We start from the raw sequence: 13,745 nt of genomic DNA, 5'->3' as shown, positions 1-13,745 counted from the left end.
AGAGGGGAGCAGACGGCCCGGCACTCACCAATGATGATGAAGGCCACGGCGATGGCATAGGCTAGCAGGTAGCCACGCACCGGCTCCTTGTTCTTGCCATAGCCTTTGCCGAAGAAGCCGATCAGGGGGTACAGCTGGTCCTCGCACAGACACTGTGGACACAGGGGCACGTGCTCACCCTGCTGGCCCCCAGCACCCCACCCCGATGATCTGGAGACTGTGGAGGGACCAGGGGAGGGGGGAGCCAGAGGGCGGTACACAGGTGGAGGGGTCCGGGGGGCTCACCCAGGGCGCTGGTGCTGCCAGCCTTCCCGTCCCTCCCCTCCCCCAAACACCCTTCCGCATCCCTGCAGGCTCACCTGGAAAACTTTGGCAGCAGAGACAAGGCAGGCCAGGGCAGAGGAGAGGGTGGCCCCAAAGATGCCGGCCGTGATCAGGGGTGCAAAGCCAGAAACCATGCTCATGGTCTGCGGGGACATGGGGGACGTGGGGGTCAGGGCCCCCATGGTGGGAGGAGACACGGGGCCTTGAGGTCCCCACAGAGTCCCAGCCCCGTTCCCACAGGTGGGGGTCCTGCTCCCCGGACCACGTGTCCCCACGTGCCCCTCCCCATGTGTGCCCCGCACCTGGTAGTAGTTGCTGAGGCCGTAGCGGCAGCTGTGCTCCCGGGAGCACTCGGTGAAGTTCCAGCCGTAGCCGCACGCCAGCCCCTCGCAGGCCCCCGCGCCTGGGCTCATTGTGTCATTCACGACCCCGGAGGCATCGCGGACCACGCAGGAGCCTGCGGAGGAAGGAGGGCACGGGTCCCCTCCTACTGCCCACCCTTCCAGTGCCTCTTCTCTCCCACCCTCCAAATGCTGGTCACTTCTGCAAAGGACGAGGGCTACTGGTGTAATGACGATGATGATGATGGGGTGACTGAGTTCAGAGCATGTACACACGCACACACATGTATGGACATATGCATGCATACACGCATGTATGGACACATGCATGCAATGTATGAACACATACACACACTTATACACAGACATGTGTATACATATATGCACATATACACTAATGCACACGTGCATACACATGTGTGCATGTATGCACAGAGCACGTGTACACACCCTTACACACGTATACATGCACGTACACACATGTACACACATGCATACACGTGTATACATGCTTGCACATGTACTTACTTACATGCACATGTATACACACATGCACATACACATGTATGCACGCACCCGCCTTCAGGAGCAGAAGTCTTGTGATCTTTGCTGCCACGACTCTACCGAGTTGCAGGGACCTTCAGTGATCTACACCCCTGTACAACCAGGGTTCACCGGCCCCCTTAATTCAGACACTGAGTCCCAAGCCCCACGCAGTGGGAGCCCTCTGTTCAGCTCCAACGTGACCCCAGGGCATGTGCACCTGGTGGTGAGAGAGAGGCAGGTCCCACAGCCCGCCTGGGCTCTAAGCCAGGCTCCACTGTGCAAGGGCTGTGTGACTTTGGCAGGTCCCTTAGCCTCTCTGAGCCCTCTCTTCCTCTCCTGTAAAGTGGGGGAAGTAACAGTCCCTGAAACGTGGTCAGGCCTGTGAAGGGCTGCGCGCGGTCAGCAGCTGGCATCGCCCGCCCTCCACCACCATTTCCATCAGCCTAGAGACCGCCTAGAACGGTCCCACGATGTTTCCCTGAACCCGGAAGAATCGGGTTTGACCCTCCGTCTTCGCCATCCCACTGGCCGCGGCTCAGATGCAGACACCGGGGCCCCCGTATCATCTGTGAGGCCCCATCCCATGGGCTCCGTGCACCCCCAGTCAGAGCTTCTGCTTGGAGAGCAGACCCCAGCCCAGGCAGCCACTCACCGATGGTGGCCGAGATGGCCAGGTAGGAGACGGTGGTCCAGAAGATGGCCATGAGGGTGCCCTTGGGGATGGCGACAGCAGGGTCCTGGGGGAAAGGGCACGTGGGTGGGCATAGATGTGTCGTGTGCATGTGTGTGCGTGCACGCGCCCACGCACGTTTGTGTATGTGTGTGTATGTGCATCGAGCAGCCTCTCCCCTGCCCTGCTCTGGGGCTGTGCGGGGGGACCCTTCCAGTCCCATCAGCACAGAGAGGATGCCCAGGAACAGGCTCCACGGGCAGGACACAGTCAAGGTCCCCACCAGGAGGCACAGCCTGCCTGGAGCCAGGGTCATGGTTGGGGCTTAGCTCCTGGGCACCCTGGTCAGTGCCCGGTCAGTGCCTGGTCAGCGCCTGCTCAGTGCCTGCCCGATAGCCCCTGATGCTGCAGAGGGAGGGAGTCCCGCACTCAGCTCTGCCCAGTGCCCGCTGCTCCGAGGGTCTGTTGGTGGCCCCGCAAAAGCATCAGTTCGCGGAGCTCCCTTGGAGAAGGGAAGCTGGGGGTGTGCTGGGCCTCCTCACACAGACACGCACGCACACACACACACCACACACACATACACATACATACATCTCACACAGACTCACACACATACACGCTTACACTCACATCCACATATACCACACACAGACTCACACATGTACCATATACACATATATCACACATAGACTGTCACACACACACATATACCACACACAGACTTACATACACACATACACATACACTACAAGACTCACACATATACTCACATATACTACACACACATATACATACTGTACCCACACACAAACATGTACGCTCATACACACCACACATACAAACACATACAAAAACACTCACTATACCACATGCATTCACACACACACACATACACTTCACAAAGATTTTACACACACACATACTGCACACACAAACACACACATACCACACACACAAACACACACATACCACACACACAAACACACACATACACATAACACACATACCACACACAAATATACACACATACCACACAAATCACTACCAACACATACACTCCCACACATTCACACATACATATACGTTATATGTACACTGTATACACTCATGCACATACCCACACTCACACATACAACACATAAAGATGTACCTCAAACACCACACACACACATACATCATATACACATCACACTTGTCATGCCATGCAAGCATATGCACCACAGGCATACACGTGCAGAGCACAATACCATACACACCTGCACACACATACACACACTACACATGTACATACACCACACATATATCATATGATACACTTTATAACAGACCACATACAACACACGTGCACACATACACATACACCACACACAGGTGACACCACATCCTCACCATAAATATATACATATGTACAAAAACACACACATGTGTAAGCACAATGCCACACACATGCGCTCATACCACCATGCATGTGAGCACGCATGGCACACTCAACACGCATGCCACATGCCTGCATGAGCACAGCACATCTGCACACATATGTGCCACATACATCGTACATATGCACGCATACCTCACGTGTTCACACCCACATGTCACACCCACGCACAGACATGCGTGCACACCCCACACAGCCCATCCTTCTAATTACCTTCTCAAACAAGCTTCCTGATGAGTGGTCAAACTCCCTGTGACAGGTGGAGAAACTGAGGCTAGCGTGATGCAAGCAGCACTGAGCCACAGTCACAGAATTCACACAGCAGCCTGCGCCCTGCCCAAGCACAGACCCCAGCCCAGGGGACCAGGCAGCTCCCCCAGGAAGAGGTAGACAAAACTCCCCACTTTCTTGGGACCCCTGTGGCTCGGGCCAAGGAAGAGAGCGCCTCACCTCAGAGACGGTCAAGCAGGCAGGGGTCAGCAATGGCAGGCCCAGGCCCTGCCCTGGAGGACCCCCGACCCGGAGGGAAGAGGCCAGGTGGGAGCCCAGAACACAAGAGGCGAATGGGGAGCCTCCACTCAGGACTCTGCGAGGCTGAGCTCGGGGCAGCTGAGGGGCCCTACGGCCTGCTGGGGGGTGGGGTGGGGTCTGCTGTGTGGAAGAAGGAGCCTGGAGGCCCAGCAAAGTGGGGGCACAGCACCGAGAAGGGGGTGGGCAAATCAGCTGAGCCCCCTACACCCCGTCCCACCTCCAGTGACTCTAGAAACGGACAGCCCCCAGAACCCAGGGATAAAGTTGCCCGGAAACAGGGTCTTGGCCAATGCCATTGGCCAGTGAAGATGGAGTCTCGAGCACCAAAGTGGACCTAAACCCAGGGACCAGCATCCTTAGAGGAAGCGGAAAGGATCCCAGACAAAGGAGAGAAGCCCCCCAAAGCAGGACAGAGAGTGGGCGGGGGAACTGCCCCCCCCCAGCTCAGGGCCGCAGGGGACGCGGACGGGTGGGCAGTGGGGACCGGCTCCTGCAGGGTCTGCAGAGAAGCGCCCACAGCTCTGCATATGTGTGTGTTTGTATACATGTGTTTATACATGTGTATATATGTGTGTGCATGCATGTATACATACATGTATATGTGCGTGTGTGTACATGCTGTCTGCATCCAACCCATTTCTGTACCCCTGGCTTTAAAGCTGCTGCCTTGTCCTCAGGGCAGTGGAGGAAGTGAGGACACCAGCCCCTGAACTCCTCCTGCACCCACCCTGGGCCTCACGTTTCAGGGCCCTAAGCCTGGGTCCTGGCCCGGCCTCTCATCTCCCTGAGTGTCCACCCTGTCGTGAAGTCAGGGCCACTCTGCACATAGCCAACGCCTGAAGCTGGGAGCTGTGCTCGGTGGGGTGGGCTGGCCCCGGGTGCACAGACCTGCCAGGGTCACAGAGGACCTCATCTCCAAGTTCCGTCTCCCCGTCTGGAAGCGGGTGGCCTTGCTGGGCCTGGCCCTTGTCTCAGCCTGCAGCCAAGGACCCAGACTCCCCAGCCCCGATGGCAGGGCTGGTCACAGCAGCACCTACCCCAGACAGGGGAAAACTGAGGCCCAGAGCCGCTTTCAATTTTCCGACTTGCATGAAGTCTCTGAGTCAGAGCTCCAGAGCTCAAAGCCCGAGCTGAGGACCTGGTTGGGATAGTGTGGGGGGCTTTGGAGGGGTCCCTCGGCTGGTGGGTGCAGCGTCCTGCCCAGTCTGCGGCGTCAGACTGAGTGGGGAGACTTTCCCACACTGGGGTGATCTCCCAGGTCTCAAGTGCTGCCTGCACAACCTCGGCAGAGATCGGATCGAGTGGCCCAGGCTGGTCTGCAGGGGGGCCGGGATGAGCTCACTCACTCTGAGGTCCCCGGAGATGTTGGCCCCCGCCAGGATGCCCGTGGCCGAGGGGAAGAAGATGGAGAACATCCCGAAGAAGCTGCCGTCCGCACCCCGCCAGTCGGGCACCAGGTTCTGGACAAAAATGTCCGCTGGGAAGACCAGGCTGAGTCAGAGATGTGGGGCCACTGGTGGCCCTGCCGGCCGCTCTCCTGCCAAAGCTGGATCCCAGGTCCAGGGGTCACGGACGGCCACACGCAGCGCCCGAGCAGGCCCCCACATACGTACCGTGGTAGCTGAAGAAGCCCTTGGAGGCCTTGTCCTCGGAAGGGGGGATCAGCGTACCCACCAGGTAGTTAGCGAAGGACACCATGATAACCAAGAAGAAGAGAACCTGGGCCTGGGGTGGGGGGTCGGAGGTCAGAGAGCACTCCCAGCAGGGAAGAGTCCTGGGTCCCTAGCCCCTTACCCACTCACTCATTCATTCATTTATCCACCCGCTCACTGATTCATTCATTCACTCACACTCATTCATACATTCCCCCACTCATTGATTTACTCATTCATTTACTCACTCATCCATTCCACTCATGGATCGATTAATTCACTCATTGATTCATTTATTCACTCACTTGTTCACTCACTCATTGAGTCATTGATTCATTTACTCACTCTGATTCACTCACTCATTCATTGATTCATTCCCTTACTCACTCATTCGTTCTTTCACCCACTCATTAGTTCATCCATTTATTCACCCGCTCCCTCACTCATTCATTCAGCGCCCACTGTGCTTTCATGCTCTGTTCCTGTCAGAGCAAAGCAGACTTTTTTTTTTTTTTTTTTTTTTTTGCTTTTTTTGGTCGCACTCGGCGATGCACAGGGGTTACTCCTGGCTCATGCACTCAGGAATTACTCCTGGCAGTGCTTGGGGAACCATATGGGATGCTGGGAATCGGACCCGGGTCGGCTGCGTACAAGGCAAATGCCCTCCCCGCTGTGCTATCGCTCCAGCCCCTGAGTGGGCTCTTGACTTGCTCACGGAGCAGGAATACGAAGCCTGAGGGAGGCTGGGGGGCCAGGGGATTAAGAGGAGCTGCTCTCAGGGGGCCTGCGGTGGGTCTCGGGAGAGCTGGGAGCAGATTTACCAGAGAGACAGAGTTAGTGGACCTGGGTCGAGTAGCTGCAGACCAGAGCCGCGGGTGGTGCGTGCCCTGCTGACCTGTCTCCCTCCCCCAGCCTGGCCCCTGAGCTCCCGCTCTGGCTGCATGCGCTTGGGGCTGAGGCCGGGCTCCGTGGAAGCATCCATGATGGGGAGTGGCCGGTAACCTGCCTGCCCACTGGCTTGGTGGAGGGACAGGTGATTGCAGGCCGGGTGGTGACAGGGAGGGTAGAAGCCCCCACCTTGGCCCCACCTGCTGTCAACTGATGGCAGGGGCGCAAGGCCCTATGGGGAAGGCATGGGGGACCCCAAGATCACAAGCCAGACAGCCGCACCCGCAGAACCCCATCTCCAGCCTGAGGGGCAGGGACCGGGCCCCTGACCCCAGCCCCCCACGGCGCCTCCTTGCTCACCTTGGACTCCCACTCCATGCCGGCCAGCGAAATGGCCAGCAGCACGGTGACGGTGACCACGCCGATGATGCGGATGTCGTTGGTGGGGTCCACGATGGGACTGCCGTACTCCTGGGGGAGGGGACTGCATTCCACCCTCCATCTCCCCATGCCCCCCTTGCCCATCTCTGGAGCCCCTCTCGGCCAAAGCCGTGCACGGGGGCCGGGAGGGCCTTGGCCGCAGCCCATGCACACGTCCCCACCCGCAGGACTAGATGTGACCTTGGGACCGTGGCCTCAAGGCTGGGGCGGGGCTGGGGGCCTGGCTGGGGCTGGAGCGCCAGTTCCGCTCACCTGGATCAGATCCCGCACGGTCTCGGCGAAGCCCACTGTGTGCATGGCCACCCCCACGGCGTTGGCAAAGGCAAAGATGAGGCCGATGGAGCCCCCGAGCTCGGGGCCGAGACTCCGGGAGATGAGGAAGTAGGTGCCACCTATTGGGGCCGGAGAGGGGAGACCGAGGTGGGGGGAGGGAGGGGCGAGCAGACGGCTGCAGCGGTTTGAGGGGGGACTGAAGGCTGGGGAGGGGGCGCCCACCGGACCCATGACTCAAGTCAGGGGTGGGGAGAACCTGCCCCAAACCTTCCCCCAGGATTCGGAGGAGCAGCTGGGGGGTTGGAGGCTGGGGCACAGATCAGAGTCTCCAGCCCTGGGGACAGGGGCCCGCTGAGGACAGGGGAGTTAGTGGATGCCCACCTGACTTGACCTTGCCGTTGGTGGAGATGGCCGAGATGGACAGGCCGGTGATGGAGGTGACCATGACGGAGAGCAGGATGATGACCCAGGTGAGTACTGGGGCGGGGGTTGCCCCCAGGACACAGTCAGGGCATGGCCCAGGGGAGGAGCCCTGAGGCAACTGCTGACCTGCCTGGGCACCCAAGTTCCTTCTCCTCTCTGAGCCTTGACTTCTCCCTTCTGAAAAATGGGTTTTTGCCTCCCTCCTGGCCCTGGAGGAATAGCAGGGAGCTCGGGCACCAGACAGAAAGGCTGGTGCGGGCGGGAGAGAAGCCCCCCGCTCGGATAATCTATCTATAAAGCAGGTGTGGCCGCTGGGTGGGCGCTTTGGGGGATGAAATCCTGTGGGGTTTGTAGGATGCACGCAGGAGGGCTGGGCACAGGCTCAGAGGGTGGCACAGCCTGGCACCCATAGGAGCCTGGGTCTATCCAGAGAGTTAGTTCCCAGTCTGATGAACGCAGTAGAAAAGGGCTCTGTGTCCCGGTGGCCCCTTGCTCCAGGTGTCTAAAATCACTGCCATGCCCCTGGCTGGACTCCACCCTCTGGGGATGGACCTTACACAGATATTAAAATTGAAAATTTTAGAGTTGAAAATTTGGGCATGTGGGTTCTGTGACTAAAATCTCCAGGCTCTCTTGGGGTTGGGATGGGCTACCTCTCCCCACTTCCCTGTACTTCCAGAAGCTCCGGCAGACAGGTCCACACCCCAAAGCTGCCAGCCAGTTGCAAGCCATGATGCACAAAAGGGGAGAGACAGACAGACAGACAGACACAGACACAGACAGAGATAGGCAGACAGACAGAGAAAGAGACAGAGAGAGAGAGAGAGAGAGAGAGAGAGAGAGAGAGAGAGAGAGAGAGAGAGAGAGCGCAAGAGTAAAGGTATCTGTTACCGAGGAAGACAGAGGTGGGGGTGGGGTGGGGGTGGGGTGGGGGTGGGAGGCTGGGAGGGAAATGGGGGACTGTGGTGGTGGGAAATGTACACTGGTAGAGGGATGAGTGTTGGAACAACGTATGACTGAAATTCAATCATGAACAGCTTTATGATGGTGTATCTCACTGTGATTCAAGAAATTTGAAAGGAAGGAAGGAAGGAAGGAAGGAAGGAAGGAAGGAAGGAAGGAAGGAAAGAAGGAAGGAAGGAAGGAAGGAAGAAAGAAAGGGGGCTGGAGAGATAGCACAGCGGGTAGGGCGTTTGCCTTGCACACGGCCAACCCGGGTTTGATTCCCAGCATCCCATATGGTCCCCTGAACACCACGAGGAGTAACTCCTGAGTGCAGAGCCAGGAGTAACCCCTGGGCATCGCCGGGTGTGACCCAAAAAAAGCAAAAAAAAAAAAAAAAAGAAAAGAAAAAGAAAAGAAAAGAAAAAAGAAAGGAAGAAAGGGAGAGACAAAAGTAAGGAAGAAAGAAAGAGACAAAGGGAAAAGGAAAAAAGAGAAAAAGAAAGAAAGGAAGGAAGGAAGGAAGAAGGAAGGAAGGAAGAAAGGAAGGAAAGAAGGAAGGAAAGAAAGAAAAGGGCCCCGCGATGGAGCTGCTTACGGAGGTCAGACAGATGGGATCCTCAGTCTGCGTGCCCCCCGTCCAAAGAACACTGCAGGGGCCCCTCTCAGCACCCCCTCTTGTCTGTGCCCCCGGACTGGCACTCACCGATGCCGGCCTGGGCTGTGATCCAGGGGAGCCGCAGGTAGAGGATGACACCCCAGATATTGAGCATACAGCGGATCTGCGGAGACAGTCAGAGCCCCGAGGCAGCACCCCGGGGGCTGGAGCTGGGCCTGCCACTCGTTTCTTGGATGGGGTTGGGCTCCAGAGTCCCCCTGACCTAGGGGCCACCCCGAGACCCACCTGCCTCTCCCCATCTCTCCTGGGCCCGCGGGTAGGCTGGGAGCCTCTTCATCCCCAGCCCTGGCCCCGGCACCCGTGGCCGGAGAGGCTGCATCTGGGGAGACATCCTGCCAATGTCGCCGAGCCCAGGGTGCCCCACGCACGCAGGCACCAGCAAAGATATCAGGGGGAGGGGCTGAGTGGAGCTGGGTGGTCATTGTCCCCCTGACCCTCCCCAGCCCCCTAATGGTCTAGTGTTGAGAGATTGGTTTATTTTTTTGGGGGGGTGGGTGGATATTTGGGTTACACCTGGAGATGCTCAGGGGTTCTTCCTGGCTCTGCACTCAGGAGTCACTCCTGGCGGTGCTGGGGGGAACATATGGGATGCCAGGGATTGAGCCCGGGTCAGACACGAGCAAGGCAGGTGCCCTCCCAGCTGTACCACCGCCCTGGCCCAAAGCTGGGGAGATTTCGACAGTCCTCTATCTGTCTGAGATGCAGAAGGGGATCTCGCCTGGCTCTAGCCCCCTCAGTCTGAGAGAAAGATCCAGACTTTGGATATGAGCCTTCAGGGGTAGGACCGGGGCTCACTGTTTGGGAGAAGAGACAGGGGCATGGCTAGGAGCTCTGAACCCAGCAGGGGAGGCCTGAGGGACACCAATGGGTGTGGAGAACCAGAAAACGGCGTGGAGGATCTCAGGGTTTACTGGTGCCCCCTGGTGGCCGTTTGGGGAAACAGTTTCCTCTGACCGCCAAGGCTGGAATCTAGCCACATGCTTCTTTTTTTGCTTTTTGGGTCACACCCAGCGATGCTTGGGGTAACTCCTGGCTCTGTACTAAGGAATTACTCCTGGCGGTGCTGTGGGGTATCGGAGGTCTGCTGCATGCCAGGCAAATGCCCTCCCTGCTGCACTATCACCCCGGCCACCCAGCCAAGCGCTTTAGTCCATCCAACGCTTGTTGCTACATAGATGAGGAAACTGAGGCACAGACAGGTTAAATAACCGGCCCAAGTTCACAGGACGAGCAAGTCCCATAAACACAAATATTCCCCCAGGGAAACATGAGGGTCAGGAAGCTCAAGAGCAGAGGGAAAATGGGATCCTTACAGAAGCTGGGGTGCCAAGGCCCAAGGCTGGATGGACCGGGTCACTAAAACCTGGGAATCGTCATTGAGCCGGGTGACTCTCTGTGCCCACAGCTCCCACACTCGGAACTCAAGCCCCCCGACTCCAGACTCACCATCACACCCTTCACCCAGCCGAAGCGCACGGGCTCCCCCGGCTTCTTCTCACCGGCCACGCCTGCCTCGTCTTCCACCAGCCCGTCAGTCATGTCATGGCTGGGCCGGCTGTCGAAAGCCTGCAGGTGGCCGCCTTCCTGCTAGGCAGGGGCCCAGAAGCCACTGATGGTCAGAACCTCCCGGCCTTCCTGCCTCCCAGACCTTCCTGACCCCGCTTTACCCCTGCACCCCACCCCTCCTGCTTGCATGCTCCCACAGACGGGGAGCTCATTACCGCTCCAGGCAGCCCACTCTTGCCTGGCGGGGGCTGCCTTGCGCCCAGACAACAAAGAAGAGTACAGGTGCCCAGTGCTTTCTTTACCGCCTCTACACCCACATTCCAGCCCCCGAGGAAGAGAGCGGTCCCCGAGGCACAGAGGGCAGGCGGGCAGCAGCTCAGAGAGGTTGGGCAACTGTGCTTGGGCCACCCAGCAGAGCACTCACCTTGAGGAAGGAGTGCAGGTCGGCCAGCGTGGGCCGCACCTTCCGGGGCTCCCCGGGCAGGGCGCTGTTGGCATAGTGCTCATAGGTGGGGACCACATCGATGGTGTTGTAGCCAAAGGTGCGCATGTAGAGGGTGCTGCTGCCCTGGGTCAGGTGGCTGGCGTGGCTGCTGTCATAGGCGGCGGGGGGTGGGGGCTCGTCGCCCCCCAGCAACGTGCTGATGGTGAAGCGCCCACTGCTGCACAGCGCGGGGTTCCCGGGCACCTCCACCTCCTGCAGCTCGGCCATGGCGGGGCTGGGTTGCCGGGGGAGGGGGCCAGGGTCGGCGGGGACACGCCGGGTGGCTTTTATAGGCCAGCAGGAGGCCGGACGCTGGACCCCAGCTCCGATGACAGAGGGCAAGCAGGGGGCAGGGCAGGGGGAGGGGCGGGTGCTGCCCCCGCCCAGCTGATGGCAGAGATAAGGCCCGGAGCCAGCCAAGGGGCCCGGAAGGGGGGAGCCCCACCTGCCCCTGCCCCTCGGGGGAGGTGCCTGAATAGTGCGGGGGTCCAAGCCGGCTGCAGCCGGACTCCTGGAGAAGCAGAGCTCCGAGAGCTCCGGCTGAAGCCCAGCTGGGCGCTCAGGCCCCCGGTGCTCGGTGTCCGCGTCTGTGCCCACTAGGAAGCCGTTGGTTCTCGGCCACATGTCTTTAGTTGGTTTGACTTCTGTTTTTTTATGTTTATTTTTTGTTTTTGTTTTGTTTTGCTTTTTTGGGTCACACCTGGTGATGCTCAGGGGTTCCTCCTGGCTCTGCACTCAGAGATCACTCCTGGCAGTGCTCAGGGGACCATATGGGATGCTTGGAATTGAACCTGGGTTGGCCCCATGCAAGGCAAACGCCCTAACTGCTGTGCTATCGCTCCAGCCCCCTGACTTGTGTTTTTGAGCCAGTTTGACACTTGACAAAGATCTACATGTGACCGGGAGGAGTTCGGGAGCCTAAGCACAGGCTCTGTGGCCTGCAGGAGGTTTGGGTTCCAGCTCCCCCTGGCCCCTGTGCACCGCCGGGAGGTGGGCTCAAACAAACGGTTGCACATGTGTCCGAGAGCCAAGTCTCAGTGCGCCCTGCGCCCCGACTCGGGGTCAGCATATCTAAACCGTGATGGACAAGGCCCTTCCCGGCCCTGCCCGCTGCCCTGGCAGAGCTGGGCAGGGCATCTGCAGCAGGGAGAGGCCAGAGATAGCCCGGGCCCTGCCCTGCTCACCCCAGCCCTGCAGTACTAGACACCCCGCTCTGGCCGGGCATCGAGCACCCCTCGGAGGCATGGGAGAGTTGAGGGGTGCGGTGGGCACCCTGGACACTGCCTGGGAGGACACTGCCCACTGCCACCAGGGCAGCAGTGTCAGCTCCTGTGGCGGTAGCCTGTCTGTGGCCTCCTGTCTCTGGGGGGCTCTGGCGACTGCTAGGAGCGAGAGTGGAAGGGACCCCTCTCCACGCTCCCCTTCTTTGTAGGGGGCGGGTGTTTGGGCCACACCCACTTGTGCTCAGGGCTCACTCCTGCCGGTGGTGCTGGGGACCACCCTGTTCCCTGCTTCTGGTCCCACCTAACAGCCTTTGCCACCCACCCAGCCCCTGGGACCAGGAGTGGCAGGGGGCTCTGGACCTGCCTCCAGGGTGGTGGGTGAGATGGCCCCTGGGACCCCTGCCCAGCTGTGTGTGGGTGGCAGCAGGGGTGGAGCAGGGCCTGGGGGTGGGCAGAGCTGGGACAGAGGCCCGGTCAGTCTTTTTTTTTTTTTTTTTTGCTTTGCTTTTTGGGTCACACCCGGCGATGCACAGGGGCTACTCCTGGCTCTGCACTCAGGAATTACCCCTGGCGGTGCTCACGGGACCCTGTGGGATGCCGAGGATCGAACCCAGGTTGGCTGCGTGCAAGGCAAATGCCCTACCTGCTGTGCTATTGCTCCAGCCCCGGCCCGGTCAGTCTTATGGCAGTACCAGCCTCCTGCCCCCTCTCGCTCAGGTGGGGGTCTCAGTGCTCGCGATGCTGCTCAGAGGCCGAGAGGGGGCTGCGACTCATGCGTCCCGGTCAGCTCACACTGACCATCCTGATTCCCCGTGTGTGGGAGCAGGCAGAGAAGGCAGGCCGAACACCCAGACCACGCGAGGGGGGCTGCCGCCAGGAGGATCCCAGAACTGCAAAGAATCGGGCATGGGGGTTCCTAGCTAAGTGCGTCCTTCTGGAAAGGGGGTAAGCTGAGCCCGCTCCACGGGCCCGGGCACCCCCACACCCGGGACAGCTGGGAAGGAGTTAAGTTTGCTGGAGGGGGCTGAAGGGCAACGGACACGCACCCCCGCCCCCGGTGTTCACCCTGGATGGCCGCTTCTCAGGAACCCTCATGCTCCTCTCGGGAGGGGGGGCTCTGCTCTGCAGGGCTGGGCCCCACCCTCGCAGGCCCCTGCTGACTCTCAGGAGAGGACCCCATGCCGGGGCAGGTGCCTGGTGCCCAAATCGCTATCCGCTTCACCCCCATGTGAGTCATTCATTCCCTCCTAGGGCTGGGGGGCAGATCTTATCACCATGTCCCCTCAACCTGCCAGGACGGGGCAGTCACCTCTGCCTGACCCCCGAGATGGTGCCTCCAGGGCCCTGGAAAATTCCCGATTGTGATCTCGGGGAGGAATGGTGGAGG

The 13,745-nt window shown here is 59.4% G+C and overlaps 1 protein-coding gene across 3 annotated transcripts in view; it reads right to left on the bottom strand.

The window, feature by feature from the left end:
• Positions 1–11,363, bottom strand: part of SLC12A3 (solute carrier family 12 member 3) — a 33,502-nt gene extending 22,139 nt beyond the window's left edge. For 2 of the 3 annotated variants that reach the window (XM_056136442.1, XM_056136444.1), the window contains exons 1-12: positions 11,076–11,363; positions 10,592–10,729; positions 9,173–9,248; positions 7,483–7,578; positions 7,081–7,220; positions 6,748–6,858; positions 5,461–5,572; positions 5,194–5,324; positions 1,864–1,948; positions 627–781; positions 360–467; positions 29–152 (exon numbers count right to left, since the gene is read on the bottom strand). In XM_056136442.1, coding sequence (XP_055992417.1) covers positions 29–152; positions 360–467; positions 627–781; positions 1,864–1,948; positions 5,194–5,324; positions 5,461–5,572; positions 6,748–6,858; positions 7,081–7,220; positions 7,483–7,578; positions 9,173–9,248; positions 10,592–10,729; positions 11,076–11,363 — 1,564 coding nt within the window. Of the gene's footprint in view, positions 1–28; positions 153–359; positions 468–626; positions 782–1,863; positions 1,949–5,193; positions 5,325–5,460; positions 5,573–6,747; positions 6,859–7,080; positions 7,221–7,482; positions 7,579–9,172; positions 9,249–10,591; positions 10,733–11,075 lie in introns of all 3 variants that reach the window. The other variant, XM_056136443.1, reaches the window with a different exon arrangement.
• Positions 11,364–13,745: the final 2,382 nt, after the last annotated feature.

This window comes from Sorex fumeus, unplaced genomic scaffold (assembly GCF_029834395.1).
Source record: "Sorex fumeus unplaced genomic scaffold, SorFum_2.1 ptg000122l, whole genome shotgun sequence".
NCBI lineage: Eukaryota > Metazoa > Chordata > Mammalia > Eulipotyphla > Soricidae > Sorex > Sorex fumeus.
This window is presented reverse-complemented; position numbering and strand designations above follow the sequence as displayed.